The sequence below is a fragment of the Calidris pugnax genome, unplaced genomic scaffold (assembly GCF_001431845.1).
Source record: "Calidris pugnax isolate Ruff unplaced genomic scaffold, ASM143184v1 scaffold29, whole genome shotgun sequence".
NCBI lineage: Eukaryota > Metazoa > Chordata > Aves > Charadriiformes > Scolopacidae > Calidris > Calidris pugnax.
This window is the reverse complement of record NW_015090768.1, coordinates 1,966,552-1,986,194: the sequence shown is the minus strand read 5'-3', so window position 1 is coordinate 1,986,194 and position 19,643 is coordinate 1,966,552. Positions and strand designations below refer to the sequence as shown.

The following is a 19,643-nucleotide window of genomic DNA, read 5'->3' as shown; positions in this document are numbered from 1 at the left end:
TGCTCTGTTCTGCAGCCCCTCCGCCGCTCCCACCGAAGAACATCCCGGCCACGCCGCCGCGCACCGGCTCCCCTCTGACGGTGGCAATAGGTAAAAGCTCAGCACCAGGGACCCTCACCCAGCCCCAGTAGAGCAATCCAGACCCTTTGGGGGGGCTGTGCTGGGAGGAGGAGGGGGGGTCGCATCCCTGTGGCTGCATTTCAGACACAGATTTCCTAATGCACCACCATGGATTTAATTTTTTTTTTCATGTTATATTATTATTATTTATTTATTTTCTCCCCCTCTGCTGTGTTTTGCAGCCCCTCCGCCGCTCCCACCGAAGAACATCCCGGCCACGCCGCCGCGCACCGGCTCCCCTCTGACGGTGGCAATAGGTAAAACCTCAGCACCAGGGACCCTCACCCAGCCCCAGTAGAGCAATCCAGACCCTTTGGGGGGGCTGTGCTGGGAGGGAGTGGGGGGTCAGGTCCCTGTGACTGCATTTTGAACACAGATTTGTCCCTTGGGCATCCTCTTCCCTTTGCGTTTGCGGCGCTTCAGAGGATGCTGTGGTCGGGGTGATGCTTCTCGAGCGGTGCAAAGATGCCTTTGACTCCCCAGTCAGCATCACCCTGCTGAAATTAGTAAATTAGTGCCCCCTCTTTCCCCCCCCCTTTGATATTGATCACTTTTAGACATGAAAAGTGACGCTATCCTTAAAGTCCGGCTCAAAATTTGGAATAATTGGAGCGTTGTTACTGCCTGGAGCAGTGCTACTTATGAAATAAGGGGGTGTGTGGCTCCTGGCTGGGTCGGGGGGGCTGCTCCTGCCCTCCCCAGTTCCTGCTGCTGCCATGGGAGGGTGGGAAAAGCCCCCCAGTTCTGCGGATGGGGCTGGCAGCTGGGGGGAAGTGGAGGGGAGGGAGAATTGAATGGTACCTGGAGTAAAGGAAGGGACTTGAAAGTGCTTATGAGCATATAATTCATGTTGCTGGTGGGTGCTGTCTGCTGGGGGGACAGAGGGGTGGTCGCTGTCTTTGGACAGGGCACTGTATGGACACACACACACACACACACACACACCTACCTCAGGGTGCTATTAACATCACCACGGAGAAATCCCCCGCGCTGAGCTTACTGCTCCATCCATCAGTATTTCATTCATGCTCCCCTATCCTGATTTTTTTTCTATTGATGGAAGCAGCCAGACTGGCAGGGTGTCCACCTACACGCCTAGATTCATCAACACCAGCAAACGCAGTGCCCAGCTGTGTGTTGTGAGGCTTTATTTGCTTTTTGGGGTTTTTTTTTGTGTGTGTGGTTGGACTCCATGATCTCAAAGGTCCCTTCCAACCACGAAGATTCTGTGATTTGCTGGGGTCTGGCTGGCTGCACGCTTCAGTAAAGCAAGTGGCAGAGACCTAATTTTTTTTATTTATTTTTTTTTCTTCCCTGTTTCAGCAAAACTGTATTTTATTCCCTAACTGTAGAAGCACAGATGGCTCCCCCGAGCGCAGGAGCCGGGGTGGGACGTGACATGAGGAGCCCCGGGGGGGCACATTAGTTTTAGCAGAATGAGCTTGGAAGGAGCAGGGGCTGGGGGGGGGAAGAGAAATGCGAGGAAACAGGGCAGGAGAGGGAGGATGGAGGATCTCCCTCCTCTGGATGAGTCACATTTTGCTGATGGGTCCCGTCTCCGTGTTGGTGATGGAGTCAGATATGGGCATTGAAGTGTGGTAGCTCAATTAGTGAGTAGAACCCTAAATGACTTTTATCTGCTGCTGCTTGCAACTGAAATACATACCCCCTTGTCTGCTTCCCTGTACTGCATGCCCAGTGCCAGTGTGCGAGTGCCAAACCAGCATGTTTATATATATATATATATAAATATATATATTTATAGTGGAGTGGGCAAGAGTGCTTTAGGTTGGTGGGCAGAGCGTGTAATTTTATTATCTACTGATAATTCGATAATTCAGAGTGATGATAATGACATAATGTTGCTATTTTGGCAATCTGTAAGGGAGGCTGGGAGTCAGCTGTAGATTTGGGGGAGGCTGGGGGGACCTTTGCGTGGGAGGTGATGGAGGAGGAAGAGGGTTTGGCTGGTGGTGCATGCTCTCCCTCCCGTGCTGTATGTATTTCAACCGGTTCATCGCACGTGATCCTGGCGTAGAAGCTCCCTCGCACATGAATTATATTCCCCGGCAGCTTTATAAGAAAAGATTTTGGCTTTTTAAAGCAGAAAGTAGCCGGCGTAGAGCCCCGTAGAGAATAGTGGTGGCCGCAGCTCTCCGGGTGAATGCTAAGTGTGAAATAAACTGCTTTGACCGCAGGAGGGGACCAGCCAGCAGCAGAGCCCAAACGGGACAAACTTCCGTCCATCAATGACGTGGACAGCATTTTTGGCCCCGTGCTCTCCCCCAAGTCTACTGCTGCTAACGCAGAAGTTAAATGGGTCAATTTTTCCGATCAATCCCCGGAAAACGCCACTCCGGAGTTGCCAGCCCGGGAAAAAACGGGGTCTCCACCGGTGGCAGCGGGCAACCCGGCCGACGCGGCGCCGGCCGAGCCCTCCCGCCCGCTCCCCTCGCCGCTCCACCTGGAAGAGGTTCCCAAGAAGGTTTCTGAGCCGTCCCACCTTAAGGATGATAATGCGGAGCCGGTCGCCTCTCCCAAAGACCTTCCCCCCCCCCCCTTTGGTATTGGTCACTTTTAGACACGAAAAGCGACGCTAGCCTTAAAGTCCGGCTCAAAATTTGGAATAATTGGAGCGTTGTTACTGCCTGGAGCAGTGCTACTTATGAAATAAGGGGGTGTGTGGCTCCTGGCTGGGTCGGGGGGGCTGCTCCTGCCCTCCCCAGTTCCTGCTGCTGCCATGGGAGGGTGGGAAAAGCCCCCCAGTTCTGCGGATGGGGCTGGCAGCTGGGGGGAAGTGGAGGGGAGGGAGAATTGAATGGTACCTGGAGTAAAGGAAGGGACTTGAAAGTGCTTATGAGCATATAATTCATGTTGCTGGTGGGTGCTGTCTGCTGGGGGGACAGAGGGGTGGTCGCTGTCTTTGGACAGGGCACTGTATGGACACACACACCCCCCAACACACCCCCACACACACCTCGGGGTGCTATTAACATCGCCACGGAGAAACCCCCCGCGCTGAGCTTACTGCTCCATCCATCAGTATTTCATTCATGCTCCCCTATCCTGATTTTTTTTCTATTGATGGAAGCAGCCAGACTGGTAGGGTGTCCACCTACACGCCTAGATTCATCAACACCAGCAAACGCAGTGCCCAGCTGTGTGTTGTGAGGCTTTATTTGCTTTTTGGGGTTTTTTTTTGTGTGTGTGGTTGGACTCCATGATCTCAAAGGTCCCTTCCAACCACGAAGATTCTGTGATTTGCTGGGGTCTGGCTGGCTGCACGCTTCAGTAAAGCAAGTGGCAGAGACCTATTTTTTTTTTATTTATTTTTTTTTCTTCCCTGTTTCAGCAAAAGTGTATTTTATTCCCTAACAGTAGAAGAACAGATGGCTCCCCTGAGCACAGGAGCCGGGGTGGGACGTGACATGAGGAGCCCCGGGGGGGCACATTAGTTTTAGCAGAATGAGCTTGGAAGGAGCAGGGGCTGGGGGGGGGAAGAGAAATGCGAGGAAACAGGGCAGGAGAGGGAGGATGGAGGATCTCCCTCCTCTGGATGAGTCACATTTTGCTGATGGGTCCCGTCTCCGTGTTGGTGATGGAGTCAGATATGGGCATTGAAGTGTGGTAGCTCAATTAGTGAGTAGAACCCTAAATGACTTTTATCTGCTGCTGCTTGCAACTGAAATACATACCCCCTTGTCTGCTTCCCTGTACTGCATGCCCAGTGCCAGTGTGTGAGTGCCAAACCAGCATGTTTAAATATATATATTTTTATATATATATATATAGCGGAGTGGACAAGAGTGCTTTAGGTTGGTGGGCAGAGCGTGTAATTTTATTATCTACTGATAATTCGATAATTCAGAGTGATGATAATGACATAATGTTGCTATTTTGGCAATCTGTAAGGGAGGCTGGGAGTCAGCTGTAGATTTGGGGGAGGCTGGGGGGACCTTTGCGTGGGAGGTGATGGAGGAGGAGGAGGGTTTGGCTGGTGGTGCATGCTCTCCCTCCCGTGCTGTATGTATTTCAACCGGTTCATCGCACGTGATCCTGGCGTAGAAGCTCCCTCGCACATGAATTATATTCCCCGGCAGCTTTATAAGAAAAGATTTTGGCTTTTTAAAGCAGAAAGTAGCCGGCGTAGAGCCCCGTAGAGAATAGTGGTGGCCGCAGCTCTCCGGGTGAATGCTAAGTGTGAAATAAACTGCTTTGACCGCAGGAGGGGACCAGCCAGCAGCAGAGCCCAAACGGGACAAACTTCCGTCCATCAATGACGTGGACAGCATTTTTGGCCCCGTGCTCTCCCCCAAGTCTACTGCTGCTAACGCAGAAGTTAAATGGGTCAATTTTTCCGATCAATCCCCGGAAAACGCCACTCCGGAGTTGCCAGCCCGGGAAAAAACGGGGTCTCCACCGGTGGCAGCGGGCAACCCGGCCGACGCGGCGCCGGCCGAGCCCTCCCGCCCGCTCCCCTCGCCGCTCCACCTGGAAGAGGTTCCCAAGAAGGTTTCTGAGCCGTCCCACCTTAAGGATGATAATGCGGAGCCGGTCGCCTCTCCCAAAGATTTTGGGCTGGGACAAAGAGCCACCCCGCCGCCCCCTCCGCCACCCACCTACCGCACGGTGGTCTCCTCACCCGGACCGGGGGCCAGCAGCGGCACGGGAAGCACCAGCGGTACGTCCCGCGGCGTTGGGTGTGCTTCGGTGTGGCCGTGACCGCATCCGCCGTCCCCTCCCACCCGGTTGTGCCTGTGCCCGGCGCCCGCCTTCCTGCCCGGTCATCTCCTGCTTCCACGTCCAGCGTCTGCCCTCAGCCTCCTGTGTCCTCTCCTCCCCCTCTCCGCTCCCTGCTGCGTGTCTGCTGGTCGGATGGGTCCCCCTCAAGCTCCCCTCAGCCTCCCTTCCCACCTCTACGCACCCCGCCACGAGGTGGGCCCTAGGGTTGCCACTGACTGCAGCTGTGTCCTCAGTAGGCTTCAGAGTGAACGCAGGTGGAAACATTTTGGGCAAATAATCTGAGACGTGGGCAGGGGTTTGAAGCTGTTGCAGACAGGTCACCACATAATGTCACCACCTAACTCTCAGCTCTGAGGTGGCACGGGTCTGTGAGAGCGTGGAGGCCCAGCTGGGGCTGGAGAAACCTCTCACCAAGGGCAGAACCCCATAGGTTTGATAGGTTTGTCTGGCACGTGCTGCCTGCCTGGCTTCACCTGCTTAATTATAAATGCCGGTGTGCCCATTAGGGCAAACGAGCTGGGCGGAGGTCAGCTTACACAAGCTCTCCCGTGGTGTTTGAGAAGATGCAACCTGATCATGTTATTTTAGAGGCTGACCCAAGGGTACTTATTGTACCAGTGCAGCTACGACGTGCAAGTCCATGTCCCCACCAGCCACCGTGCTGCCATCCTGCACCCACCAGAGATTATTTTTGAGATGATTACCCCCACGGAGCCTTGCAGGAGCCTCCACCCCTGCAGGGAGATGATGGGTGCGGTGGGTGCCCAACCACTGTCACCAGCCTTATGTGAGCTTGAGAGCCGTGTCCTCTGCTTTGGGGGGTTTGCCCCCTCTGGGGGGGTGTGTGGGGCTGCTGGGGGTGTCCCCCCAAGCGTGGCTGTTGCTTCAACTGTGGCTTTGCTTCCGTGGTGGTGGCTTTTCTGTGCCGGCTGTGGGGTTGGATGGGTTGGGGTCTGTGCTGGGCCGGTTGCTGGGGGCTGCAGCATCCAGACCCTGGTGGCACTGGTCAGAACTGGGAACTTTTCTGGGCCATCAGCAGCAGGAAACCTCAAGTTTGTTACTACACTGCTCTCCACCACGACTTGCTCTCCACAAGGGCTTTGTGTGAGCAGAGATCTGCAGGATGGGGACCTGCCGGTGGCTGCACGTGGGGATGGATGGAGAAACCCCACTGAGAGGAGTCAGGGGCTGGATGGAGCCAGGTTCCTGGGGCAGTGCTGTCTGCTTGGGAAGATCCACATCTCTTCCCCAGAAATCATCTCCTGTGTTGCAGCCCCCTAAGCACCTCAGCCTCACCCAGCCCAGTGTGGGGGGACGAGCTGTGAAAATGCAGAGTGTTGAAATACGCACATAAAAATCACATACATCCCATGGGTGGGTGATGAGGATCCTACACCCTTCCCACCCCCACCCTCTCCATTTGTTCTGAGGGCCCCCCTTGCTGCAGCTGGCCCCTGTGGGTGACCGTTTTTGGGATGCCGTGGGGCAGAGTCATCCCTGGACACCCTCCTGCCATCCCATCCCATGGGAGCCTGGGTTCCTGGGTGCCACCAAGGTGGTGGGGCTGGGGACCAGCATCCCAGCAGCATCCTGACTGCGTGCTGATTTACAGCTTGCTGCCACAGTTTCTTGCCATAGAAGATACCTAAAGGTACCTCAGATGCCTGAAGATTAAACCTTCTTGGCTGAAAGCTGGTGTCTGGCAGGGCTTTGGCCAGGTGCTGGCCACTACTCAACTGGGGCAAAATGCACTTTCGAAATCTCTGCCTTGTACCACTCGTTCAGTGCTGCTGGCTCACTTTCCCTGAAAAATTCCTGTTTTGTCAGGCTTTTATTGGGATAAGGAAGGGAAAAATTCAAACTTTGGTTCCCCAAATTAGGCTTCTAAATAAAAATGGCTTAAATTTTGGAGTTGTGCAAATGAACAGCTGGGATTTACTCTCTTGAAACCAGCCCATCTCTCATGTTAGCCTTCGGTCATTTACCTCTCCCTCTCGTTTCTGTAGATCTAGTGTTGGAATTCCCTTAGTCTGAGCTATTACCCAAAAACCTGAGGTAGCTGATTCTCTTGTAAGCAGGGGAAAAATAAAGCTAGAGACGTCACCTTATGGTCCCTTGGAGCAAAGCACTCTGCTCTGCAGATCACAGTGCTCTGCTGTGCTCCACGGGGGCTGTGTGTGTTTGCTCAAGGGGGTCTGTAGCCCCCCCCTGCTCCTGCCATCCCTCTTGTCTTGGTGCAATCTCTCAGACTGCTCTGTACAGCTCCAATTACCCCAGAAGGAATTGCTGTACGTGGAAGAAAATATTCTGCTGAGTCTCCTCTTAAGTATCTGTAAAATTTCCTATTTAATTGCAAGAAGTCCTCCTTTGCAGCAAGGCAGCAGCTGATGGGGACATGTGAACTCCAAGGGAAGTTCTCTGAAACTCTTCCAGAGGGTTGGGAAAGGCTTGGTGCTCCCAGAGAACCAGATAACCTTGTTTTTCCACCCTTCCTCTGCTTTGCTCCAACAAAGCTTTGCCCCTCTTGCTGGGACCCCTCATTCCCACCACGGGGACCAACCCTCCTGGCCAGCCGTGATGCTCGAGGACCTGTGGCATCAGCCCCAGGTGCTGCAGGGCTTCAACTCCTTCTCAGCACATCATTTTTCACCTGCCCACGTTGCTGGATTTTAGATAAAACTGTGAGATTCCTCCAATAACAATGTTGAGGGGGGAGCCAGGTATACCGAGCATTGGCAATCCCCAAAAAACTCTTCTCCCGTGCAACGCGGCCGGTGTGGAGCAATGACCAAGGAGACCTTGTGCAGGGTGTGCGTGGCCACCAGGCTCCTCGGGGAGAAGACTTTGCTTCCAGAGGGGGGTCTGGGGGGGGACAGCCGTGGGGACCAACCTGTGATGTGCTGATGGTTCCTGGTTTTTTTGCAGGTTCCTCCTCCCCAGCTCGTCCCGGCACGCCGCTGGCCGCATGTGGCACCCCACCACCACCACCCCCCCGGCCACCCTCCCGGCCCAAGCTGCCCCCCGGCAAGCCCACCGTCGCCGACGTGGTATGTTCATCCGTGGGAGCGTGGTGTGTGGGGGGGTCTGTGCATGGGGGGGTCGGGGTCTGCATTTGTGCAGCCTGGTGGGATGGATTAATGGAGCAGAGCAAGTCATTAAGGGCGAGTAACCAGAGTTTTCTACAGTTTGTTCACAAATTACACCTGGAAAAATAGCAAGCGGTGGTTTGTTATTATAGCAAAGGCAGAAAATGGGTGTAAAAAAGGTGGGGAGGGTCTGACCGTGCCCGGCCCCCCAGGGTAAAGTGGTGGGGGTCTGTCCTGGGAAGGGCGTTGAGATGGGAGGTGTCCCACGTCCTTCAGGTAAGTTGTGGAGAATTTTTGTATTGATGTTATGGATATAAAGTTATAGAATCCTACAAGAGTTTGGGTCTGAAGGGACCTTAAAGGCCATCTAGTTCTGACTCGCCTGCCCTGGGCAGGGACACCTCCCACCAGAGCAGGTTGCTCCAAGCCTCATCCATCCTGGCCCTGAACTCCTCCAGGGATGGAGCAGTCTCAGCTTCTTCTGAGGGTTGCTCAGAGCCCTCTCCTTGGATGTTTCCAGGGATGGGGCATCCTCTGGGGCACCTCTCTGGGAAACCTCTTTTCCCCAAAGCATCCATATTATCCCTGAAGGATCTATAAGGACCCAGTGAACTGAGCTGGCACGTGGTGGGCACCATTCCCTTCCTGATGCCGGGTGTGTTAAATCCATCCCGTGGCCCCTGGAGCTCCCACCCTTGGTGGGGACGGGGATTTCAAATGCCCAGACCCTCGAGATGGTGGGAATCATCTGCCATACTTTTCGGTCCAGACTAGAACACCCTTGGCATTAAAAGAACCAAAATTGTTCTACAGAGTGTTACGGCTTCGGGCAAAAGCTTCTGTTTGTTTGATGCAAATGTCGCTGTGCTTATTTTCTTTAACCTTTTGTTATTTTATGTTTTTCTACAGTCCAGGCCTTTTAGCCCTCCTATTCACTCATCCAGCCCTCCTCCGATAGCACCTTTAGCCCGTGCTGAAAGTACTTCTTCCATATCTTCCACCAATTCCCTGAGTGCAGCCACCACTCCCACCGTTGGTAAAAACATACAGCACTGCTGTTCTTTCACCTTTCCTACCTCCCAGCGTCCTCTGAAAAAAAAGATTCCTCAAACCTTTGCCTTTGATTGGTCTCCGGGTTCACGTTCGTTAATTTTCATCAGGTTTTCAAAGGCAAAAAGGGGTTTGAGGAGGGGGGTGATGGCCCACGAACAGGATGCTGCTCGGGGAGCTGTCTTGGCAGCAGCTCCCAATGTTGGGAACAACGAATGTCTGGTGAAGGTAGAGGTTATCCCTAAGTGAAATGGAACATAAAACTTGCTCACGGTCTGTAAATTTGGTCAAAATAAGCTTTTTTTTGCAAGGGATGCTTGTACCCTGGAGGGGAGGGGGGCTGGAAGCCAGACCTTTGGATCCAGGAGGCAACTAATATTATATCTCTTTGAATGTCTTAAATTCATACTTTCCCTTGAAGTGGAAGCGGGGTCTTGGAAAAGGCTCTTCCAAACCCTCAGCTTAACGCGTCCTAGACCAGAACAAAGTGCTGCAGTTTTCTTTTGGAGGAATGTCCTGAAAAACATGGGGTTTGCCAAACTCCTCCCCTCTCCCCCCCGCCAGGGCCTGAGATGAGAAATGCAAATCAAGTCTGGCTGGCAGCTCCCAGGCTCTACCAGCTGGGTCCCCCCCTTGTCCTCCCTCCTCCGTCCCCTCTCCGTCCCTTCTGTCCCGGCTGCCGGCGCTCCTTCCATCTCCATCCCCTCTCCATCCCTTCTGTCCCCTCTGTCCCGGCTGCCGGCGCTCTTTCCATCCCTCCCTGTCATCCCACCTGGCCCCACCGTCCCTTTCTCCCTGCACTTCCATCTCCTACCAGGAACGTCCCTCCTCCTTTTTTCTTTTTTTCTTTTTCCGTGTTTTTTATTTCTTTTTGGGCTGAGCACGCCCGGGTTGCGTGGCGGGGAAGGAGCTTTGGCTGCCGTGGGGCTGGCAGATGGGCTCTGCGGAGCGAGCTGCAACCCCAGCACTCCCAAAAAAACCAAACCTGGCTGGTGTTCCTGTCTTCTCGGCCACCTTCCTCCTGGCTGTGGTCACCTCAGGCGGCGGTGGCAGCAGCATCGCCACCCCAGCCCCATCTTTGATGGCTGGAAGAGGATGGGGGGCAGTGGGTGCCGTCCCCCATGGTGCTGGTGGCCACGTGTGCCCACCCAAACCCTCCCCCCAGTAGGTTTTGCTGGAGTCTCCCACCTGCGTCTCCATCCTGTTGTTGGCTTCTCTCTGGAGGTGTCGTAGATGCTTGTACCTGTTCGCCGGCTGTTCGTCACCGTCACGGCATGCTGCTGCTGGAAAAACAAACACCCCAAAAAACCAAAACAATATGTATTTTAAGCAAGGGGCTGGCCAGCCCCGAGCATCCCCGCTGTGTTGGCTGTCGGTCCTGTCTGTGCCCGCTGTCCTGCAGCTCTGGCAACCAGGCACTGGTGGTGGCTTTGGCCAGTGCCTGTGGGCACGGTGGCCACGGGGCACCGGTGGTGAACAGGGTTTTGGTGGAGGGAAGCAGCCAGGATGAGGACAGGGATGGTCATGGGGGCTTCAGGAGGTCAGGAGAAGTGGCTATGAACCAGGGGCTGCGTGCTGGTCCTGAGGGTTGAGCAGGTGATGGCTCCCATAGGCTCTTGGTTTAAAATTTATCTTTTTTCCTCTCTAACAGGTGGTTATTTCAGCGAAGACAAATTGCTGCTTGATGTTTTTAATGACCTACCCACCCTGAGCAGCGGGGCTGAGGTGGCTGAGGGGGGGTGATGAGAAGCTGTGCCCACTGGTCCCAGTGGCTGCCACCCTCTCCATGGGGGCTTTCCTTGAAAGAGAGTGGAAAGCAGGGCTCTTGGGCCACCTCTGGGCAGGGGAATGGGATTTTGTAGGGATTGCAGGCTTTGCACTTCCAGATCCATGTAAACTGAGCAGTGGGTGCTACGTTGCCAGGATTTGGCCTGGGAAAAGCTGGCTTGGGGTGGGGGGGCAGGGGCAGAGGAGGGTTTGGGATGCCCAAGCATCTCCCTGTTGGGCAGGGTGATGGTGGCCACCAGTGCTGGGCAAAGCATCACCAGGCTGCAACCTCATCTCAGAGAAGGGAGCACTTCTAATTCCTGGGTTTGTCCTGCAGCTGTAGGAAAAACAGAGGTGAAAGGTGTGCCAGGGCAGAGGGGGGGGGGAGAGGGCAGGTCTAGGGGTACAGCAGCGGGTTGGGGACCACCAGGGGACCCACGGGACCGGCACAGGGCTGGGACACCCACCCACGACCCTTGTCTGTCTCCACCACGCTCCCCGTCTCTCCTGTCTCCTGTGGCAAAGTCCGACGGAGTTTGTCCAAGAGCATGTGGAAAAGTGATTTATTTGTCCTCCGTGCTGGTCTGGTTGGCTTTCCTTGTGGTTGCATGTGCAGTCTGAATAATTTATTGTAAAGAAAGAAGCTGTTATTTCTGTGTCAGCGCCCCTCCCCTTATTTTTCCTCGTTAAAACCCTTCTCTGTCTTTTTATTTTGTATTTTTTTTTATTTTCCGTTGACACAGCGACGCTGCTCGGTTTCCTTTGGGAGTCGTGTTTTCATTCTTTTTCTTTTCTTCTCCTTGGCGTTTCTTCTGCTTTGTGTTATCAGAAGATGATGCTTTTGTTGACAAACTGCCCGCGTTTGAAAGGCGCTGTGAGACGCCGGCAGGTACTGTACTAACCAGGGGCCTTCTCCAGACCCTTTTTCTTTCTGTGGCTGGGCAGCGGGGGGGTTGGGGGCACCCCGAGTGCCCCGACCCCCGGCACCCACCCCTCGCAGCACCTTGCATGACAGTTTCTCAGTGGCGAAAAGGACCGCGAGGTGAAAGGCTCATCACCTCCAAACCCAAAAGGGTGGATTCAACAGCTCAAAAAAAGCCATTTTTTCCGCCCCCACACCCCTTTTCCCCCTAGTTATTTCCTCAGTGCCTGGTGTCTAAGTGGCTTTGGAGGCGGTGTGAGCGCAGGGAGCTGTGGTTGTACTGGGAGAGGGAGGATCTCCTGCTCTGTGTGCCTCTGTCTGTTTGTGTCCTGACCAAACGCAGCAGTGAATACACTCGGGGCTCAGGGCTGGCACTGATTTTTTGCACGCCGGGTGTGGGATGCTGGGGGGGGCAGCATCCCCCCGGGGACACGCTCATCGTGGCACAGCAGGGACATCACCAGGGGCGAAGAGGAGACGATGCCCCAATCAGTGCAGTTAGAACATGCTGGAGGAGCGCGTGGCCCGAGGAGCCTCTTCTACTCTAGACCAAAAAAAAAGAAAAATAATATCCCCCCCCAAAAAAAAATTCCTCAAAAATACTCTTCCATCTGGGCTTCCATAGCTTTGCTTTCTGCTTTCTGTTTCCTAAGCCAAAACCCCCCCCCCTCCCCCCCCCCCTTTCTCCTTGCACGTGAACAGCTTCGCAGCGCCTCGTCCCCTCCCCGTAGCGAGATAAATGACCTGCTCTGTGACTCACACTGTGTCCTTCTCTCTCCCTCTTCCTTAACCTTTCCCATCCCGCTTCAACTCCTGGCCATACAGAGAATGAACAGCCTTCCCTCGTTTGGTTTGACAGAGGAAAGTTTTATTTGACTTTCGAAGGTAAGTAGCGCATAGCAAACCCGGTAACGACTTGCTCCCCTCGCTCTTTGCTCTCTGACTCCCGGGGTTTCCTCCAAAAAAAACCAAAAAAAAAAAGGCTCCAGTCTGGCTTCCCCTGCTATGAAACGCTATGGCTACTTAGATGACATCGCAAGTTCGACCGGAATGATTTGGATTTGATTTGTGCCATTCGTCCCCGTGATCCGTTTCCCTGTTTGTTTATTTAAAAAAAACCCAAAAAAACAACAAAAAACCCCAAACAAAACCCACAACAAACCTCGACCAAACCAAAACCCCAAAGAATCTTCTCCTCCCGAGGCTGTGGTGGACACCAGAGAGCGAAACCGCTTGCACTGCTGAGGAACTTGACTCTGTCAACCAGGGCTTCTTTCTGCTCCCCCTTGCGAGCTGCTCGTTAGCCTGAGCGGGCTGTGCCACAGGGCAGGTTAATTAAAAAACAAAGGGTGATGGGTTCTCTGCTGAGCTGGGGCATCCTTCCCCACCTCCCCTTGCATTTTTCGGCGGCGGGGGGGTGGGCAGTGCCAGCATTTATAGCCAAAATGCCACCGGGGTGCGGTGGTCGGAGGCGCTGCGGGTTTTGGGGTCCCTCGTTGATGAGAAGGGGCATCGGGGAGGATTCAGGGTGGGGGGGAGTGTGTTTTGGGGTGGATGGTAGCTCTTCTGAGCAGCAGCACATCTCGGGGAGGGCAGAGACAGGGGTGATGGGCGGCCAACCATACTCTGAGAGCCCTGAGGCTTCAGAGGAAGCCTCATCTTGGACACTGTGCCTATATTTTTCTTTGAAAAAAAGCCAAAAGCGAAGCGGGGAGGTTTGCTTGCAGCAGGAAGAGGTGCTTTACAACCTGCTTGGAAGCTGCTGTGGTGCTCGGGAGGCAGAGCTGGGCTGGGGACAGCTGGGGATGCTGCTGGCTCGGGGCTGAGGGGAGCACGGTTCCCCTGGGGCTCGCTCTCCAAACGTGCCATCCATAAATCCTGTCCCCTCCAGCAAACAGCCTGGTGGCCCGGGACTGGGCCACCCGGCCACCAAGCACCGGGTGCTTGTGTTTATGGAGCCGGCCCTGCTTCGGTGAGCGTGAGGCCGTGGTGGCAGCAGAAGGCAAGTGTCATGGTTTGAGGAATCCACAACAGTTTGTTGTCGTTTGGACAATTATTCTTTCACCTGATGAGCCCTCCCCACCTGGGAAGGGGAATCGTGGAAAAACAAGGAAACCCAAGGGTTGAAATAGAAGCAGATTTAATAGAATAAGACTAGATAATTAACATTAATAACACTAAAGAACCAGTATTGATCCCGATATGGATATCAAACCCCCCAGGCCCGTCCCCAGCCCATTCCCCAGCAGAAGCCGTGCCCTCCCCGCAGGGACAGCCCGTGTGGGACCCTGCGAGCGCTGCGGCTTCGGGAGGGAGGGAAGGGCTCAGGGCTCCGGGGCAGGGGGTGCTCAGGGTCCCAGCCATCCAGGGAGAGACAGAGAGAGAGAGAGAGAGAGAGAGAACTCCTCAGCAAACTGTCTAATTTCTCTGGACGGTGCCATTCATGGTATGAAATAACCCCGTTGGCAGCTTGGGGCAAGTGCCCGGGTCTCGCTCCTCCTCATCCCCACACTTGATGACCTCAAAAACCCTAAGACTTTGAAACCCACACTCCAGAGCTGGCTGTAAAGTAAATATTTTCACAAGTTCAGACACTGGAGTCTTCCAAAGGTGCAGTTTTCCCAGGTATTGGAAGGTAAATCAGTCCTGTGGCACTCAAACCAGGACAGCAAGGATGGAAGTGGTGGTGACCGGGGAGGGGCTGGTTTCTTCTTTCTCTCCTTCTTGCCTTTTAATCGGCTGCAGGTCCCGAGCCCTGAGGTCCCTGCTCTGATGATCCTTGTTCTGATGGTCCTCATTCCGATTGTCCTCATTCTGATGGCTTAGACCTGGGAGGGGACCATGGAGGAGCTGCTTCCTCCTCGCTCGGTTTAGCACCAGCACGTCTAGTGTTCGGGGATTTTCTTGCAGTTTTTGCATTATTAATGTGTTTGAAAGGTACATTTGAATTCTTAGACTTCGTTCTGGTGGTGGGAATGGGCTGGAGCAGGGGGAGGTTTGTCCCCAGCTCCCTGGCTGAGCCCTGTAGCAGTGTGGGAAGCGTTGGATGGCATGGCATCAGGGCTGCAGGAGTGTGACACCAGCTCCAGGCTCTTCTCACAGCCCAGGAAGGAGCTATTTCACATCCACAGGCTGGATTTCCTCATCTAGCCCTAAATCTTTGAGTCCAACTTTAAAAAAAAAAAAAGCTAAACTTCAATGTTCATCTTGAGAAAGGAGATCGGCTGAGTGTGGCTTCTGTAACTCAGGGCATGAAATGCTAGGAGAGAAATTATCTTTTCTTTCTGAATTTGGGTTTTTTCTCTTCTTTTGTGAAGTTCCACATGTTGGCAGAACGCGGGGTAGTCGGTGTGTGTGTGAAAGGACGTGGTGCAGCTTTGGTGATGCTCTCCTGGGTGCACGGGCAAGGTCACTGGTGTTCTGTGCTCCTTTTCCATCTTTTCGTAGGAAAAAAGTAAGGGAAATGAACCCAGGGCGCTGCTTATGGCTGGATCCAAAGCTCCATAAAGGGGAATTTTTTTCCCCGGCGTTATCAGGTCATTTTGCCAAAATGAGAAGTTTCTAAAAATGACTTCTGAGGCAGTCACTGGAAAGCCAGATTTTTGGTGGAGGCGTGCCACAGTATGTGTTTTAACTAGACTTGTCTCTCAAGTTTCTGGAAAAGAATTTTTGGGCTTAAAATAGAGAGAGTATACTCTTCTCGTTACATTAGAGTTTTTAGTGAAGAAGCTGTTTAGTCTCTGAAGCCGTTAAGAGAAGAACATATAGATTCATGGGGGAAGAGCAGAGGGAACTGAGAACCCTGAATGCCAACTACATCCACGGGATTTTTATTCAAAGTGGGATTAGAAACGCGGAGGATGTTGTGTTGCTGTTGGGATTAACTCAGAATCTCAGAGGCCGGCAGAGCCTGGTAACGGAGATAGGGTTTATCCTTGTGAGCGTGATTTTTTCCTCCTGGAGCATGAAGTCTCAGATATGTACAGAAAACACTGGAAGAAATGGGAGAGTGAAAATCGGGGATAAGGCACTTTGGTGTGATACACCTCCCCCTCGTTCGATGCTGCGGTGCAGGGTCTAGGCTAAACCCGGCTGTAGTTGGAGTGTGTATGTTTGGAAGGTGGTTTTATTTTTTTCCCCTCTCCTAAAAAATAATGATGATATTACCAAAGATTGAGGGTTTGCTGATGATGATCAGCTCCCTTCCCCTAGCAGGAGGAGCCTGGTGTTCCTCTGCCGGGTGGTATCTACACTTCTCCCCCCCCCTCTCTAGCCAGTCTGCATTGATGTTTTTGAATTTAATCTGTATTTCTGGGTGGATGGGATGGGAATATCCCACGGCTGGATTCGCCACACTGGGGGACAGGGGGTGTCATTAATCTGGGTGTGGGGAGCGAGGATGCGCTCTCCGATATCCCAGCAGTGCTGTCTATGGAAAGAATTTATTAAAATGGAAAGAATTTATTAAAATAATATGTTACCCTCCCAGTCTGTGGTGCTGCCCCGGGGCCCTGCATGTCCCCTCTGTCACACAGCGCAGTGGGGCTATGGGAATGGGTGGGGTTTGGGGAGCACTGGCCTGGGGACCAGTTTGCCCAGTCCCTGCTGCAGAGCTCAGGGCTGGGACCTCAGAAGCGGAAGGTTTGGGGACCCCCCCACTGCCTCTCCTGGATCATTAGGGTAATTAACATGCGTGTGGCGACGGGTCTGTGCTGGGCTTTATTAAAATGGAAAGAATTTATTAAAATAGAACGAATTTATTAAAATAGTATGTTACCCTCCCACTCTGTGGTGCTGCCCCGGGGCCCTGCATGTCCCCTCTGTCACACAGGGCTGTGGGAATGGGTGGGTTTTGTGGAGCACTGGCCTGGGGACCTGTTTGCAGAGCTCGGGGCTGGGGCCTCAGAAGCAGAAGGTTTGGGGACCCTTCCACTGCCTCCCCTGGGTCATTAGGATAATTAACATGCATGTGGCGACGGGTCTGTGCTGGGAGGTGAGATGCTCAGTCTGTCTGTCCCTGGTGCTGGGACAGAAGGACACGGGGCACTTACTGAGCATCGTTATTCCAGGCTGTGGCTGAAATCACTGATTCCCCTGAGTCTCCTCAGAGGGCGACGCGTGGCAATGGTCATTTTTTTAGGTCTTTTTAGGCTACGTGAGACATTTGCAGGGAGAATCCCAGCACCGGAGAGGCTCCCCGGTGCCTCGAGGAGGGAGCAGTTTGGGTTTGATGCATTAAGGCACTGCCTGCAAGGATGCTTTTGTGAGGTGCCAGGGATCTTCAGCTGCGACCGCTGCAGTTTTTCCCCTACAATTAGTATCTCAAAAGGCAAAGTGTAATTTAAGTGACAGAAGTGCTTTCCCCAGGAGATGATGTGAATCTTTTTTTCTGCACCCAACCTGGATGATTTACTCTCTGAGAATCTGCAGCAGCAAAGCCAGGACCTTGCTACACGTCGCACAAAAGCCACCGCAGATTGCTGAGATCTGCCCCAAAATGCAACAAGTGGCAGGAAGCAGCAAATAAAGAGGAGGGGGGGCATATTTTGGAAGATAAGGAAAGCAGAAAAGGGGGACTCAGCAGAAACAGGCTGCATTTTGCTCGGCTGTTTGGCTTTTCCCTCGCCCCGCTGCCTGCAGAGGTGCTGCCCCTCCCCAGGCCACGGCTTCGGCTGGAGCTGGCACCCGCTTGCACGCTCTAATTAAAACCCTGGGCTGAATTAAGAGCCTGTTTCACCTCCCCTCATTCACACCCTGTAAATGAAGGTAACAGAGTAAGGGGGTGTCGGGGTCTGCTGCCCCTCTGGAGACCTTTGCCAGGTGGTTTGGGGGGCAAAATAATCCTTAGGGATGGACTGTGATTTAAAAAAAAATAAGAATGATGTGTCGCAGGAAAAATAGATGAGGCTGAACTGGTGGTGGCAGGGCAGGGGATGGTGACCTCTCAGGGACTTTTTTGGGTGCCCGAGGGCTTGGCACCTTGTTTGCCAGGTGGGCAACTGGCCACTAACCCTGGTGTTTCTGGTCACCCTCTTTTTTGGCAGGGAGATGCGAGAGCTTTGCTGTGCCAACAGCCCCCTGCTCGCTCTCCGCTTGGTATTGGGGACGGGGAGTGGGACACTGTGTGTGTCCCCCCCCGCGGGGTTTCCTGGGGTTGGCAGTGATGCTTTCATCCCCAAATGTTTTTCAGAGACGGGCATTCCTGGCCAGCAAAGGGAAACCTGCGTCTGAACTCGCAGAGAGGAATTATTTCAGAGCCTGGGGAAGCTTTTGTGGGGGACCAAAGCTTCAACCCCGCCCACACCTTTATTTTTTTTAATTGAATAATAAATCCTGGGTTGATCCCAGGGGTCCCCTCGGGTCAGGGTTCCCACAGGCAGGAGTTCAGGTGGTGTCGGAGGGGACAATGTGGGAACATTTCCAACAATCCCACCTTCCCTCTGGCCAAGGGACCCCCCAAAACCCCTCTTGCTGGGGCCCAGAAACCTACTGCAAAAACTGTCATGCAAAGCCTGCCGTGTGGCAGCCCCCCCAGAGCCGTGCCGGGGGGGGGACACTGCTGCCCCGCATGCTGCTCGTGGCCGGGGCTCCTCCCTTATTTTCTTTGCTTGCTTTATTTTTATTTCATTTTGTGGGTGGAATAATTAATTTTAAAAAGTTTTTAAAGCCGGGGGGGGAGTTTTTTTCTTAATATTTACCCCTAAAGCAAGGCTGGGGGTGTTGGTGAGCACCCCCTTGCCCCAGCCCGGGGCGGGGGGGGGGAAAGTGGTGCCGTTTCTCTCTGCACATAAGAAGTGGAGGTTTTTTGCTCTGTTTTTAGGCTCGTCGCGGGGACCCAGCCCCCTCACCATGGGGGCCCAGGACACCCTGCCCGTCGCCGCCGCCTTCACGGAGACCGTCAACGCGTACTTCAAAGGGGCCGACCCCAACAAGTAGGTGCCAACTGAGGAGGTCCAAGTGTCCATATGGGGGGGGGGTTTCTGAGGTTGGGACAGGTTTTGGGGGGGGGCTGTCAAGGCTTTGGTGAGCATTTTGAGGGATGGGGAGGGAGGAAAGCAACCTGGTTTAGTGAGAGATGTCCCTGCCCATGGCAGAGGGGGTGGAACTAGATGATCTTTAAGATCTTAAGATCTTTAAGAGGAGGCTCCGGGGAGACCTTATAGCGGCCTTTCAATACCTGAAGGGTGCCTATAGAAGAGTTGGGGAGGGACTCTGACAGGATGTGTAATGATAGGACAAGGGGAAATGGTTTTAAACTGGAAGAAAAAAGATTCAGATTAGATCTCAGGAAGAAATTTTTTACTATGAGGGTGGTGAGACACTGGAACAGGTTGCCCAGAGAAGTTGTGGCTGCCCCATCCCTGGAAGTGTTCAAGGCCAGGCTGGATGTGGCTTGGAGCAACCTGCTCTAGTGGGAGGTGTCCCTGCCCAGGGCAGGGGGGTTGGAACTCGATGATCTTTGAGGTCCCTTCCAACCCAAACCATTCTATGATTCTATGATTCTATGATCTCTTCCAGCCCAAACCATTCTATGGTTCTATGAAAGGAGGTGGTCTGGGCTCAGCATGTGTGTCAGTGCATTGTACCCAGTGGGGGTCCAAGGTCAAGATGTTCTGGGATGTCCCCATAAGCATTGGTCCCCATGAGCATCGGTCCCCATCCCTCGCAGGCTGCTCGCTCTGCTTTAGGACCACAAGAATCATAGAATAGAATCATAGAATTGCCCAGGCTGGAAGGGACCTCCAAAGGTCATCTAGTCCGACCTCCCCGCAGTCAGCAGGGACACCCCCAACTAGACCAGGTTGCCCAGGGCCTCATCGAGCCTCTCCTTGAATATCTCCAGGGAAGGGGCCTCAACCACCTCCCTGGGCAACCTGTTCCAGTGCTCCACCACCCTCCCAGTGAAGAACCCTCTCCTCATCTCCAGTCTAAATCTGTTCCCCTCCAGCTTGAAG

General features: G+C 53.7%; 1 protein-coding gene across 1 annotated transcript in view; it reads left to right on the top strand.

The window, feature by feature from the left end:
- The window catches only part of SGIP1 (SH3-domain GRB2-like (endophilin) interacting protein 1), a 66,710-nt gene that overhangs the window by 42,151 nt on the left and 4,916 nt on the right, over positions 1 to 19,643 (top strand). Inside the window, exons 13-19 of the mRNA XM_014937604.1 lie at positions 16 to 90; positions 2,319 to 2,539; positions 4,510 to 4,801; positions 7,789 to 7,910; positions 8,859 to 8,985; positions 12,514 to 12,573; positions 18,509 to 18,620. Of these exons, the coding sequence (XP_014793090.1) occupies positions 16 to 90; positions 2,319 to 2,539; positions 4,510 to 4,801; positions 7,789 to 7,910; positions 8,859 to 8,985; positions 12,514 to 12,573; positions 18,509 to 18,620 (1,009 nt within the window). The remainder of the gene's footprint in view (positions 1 to 15; positions 91 to 2,318; positions 2,540 to 4,509; positions 4,802 to 7,788; positions 7,911 to 8,858; positions 8,986 to 12,513; positions 12,574 to 18,508; positions 18,621 to 19,643) is intronic.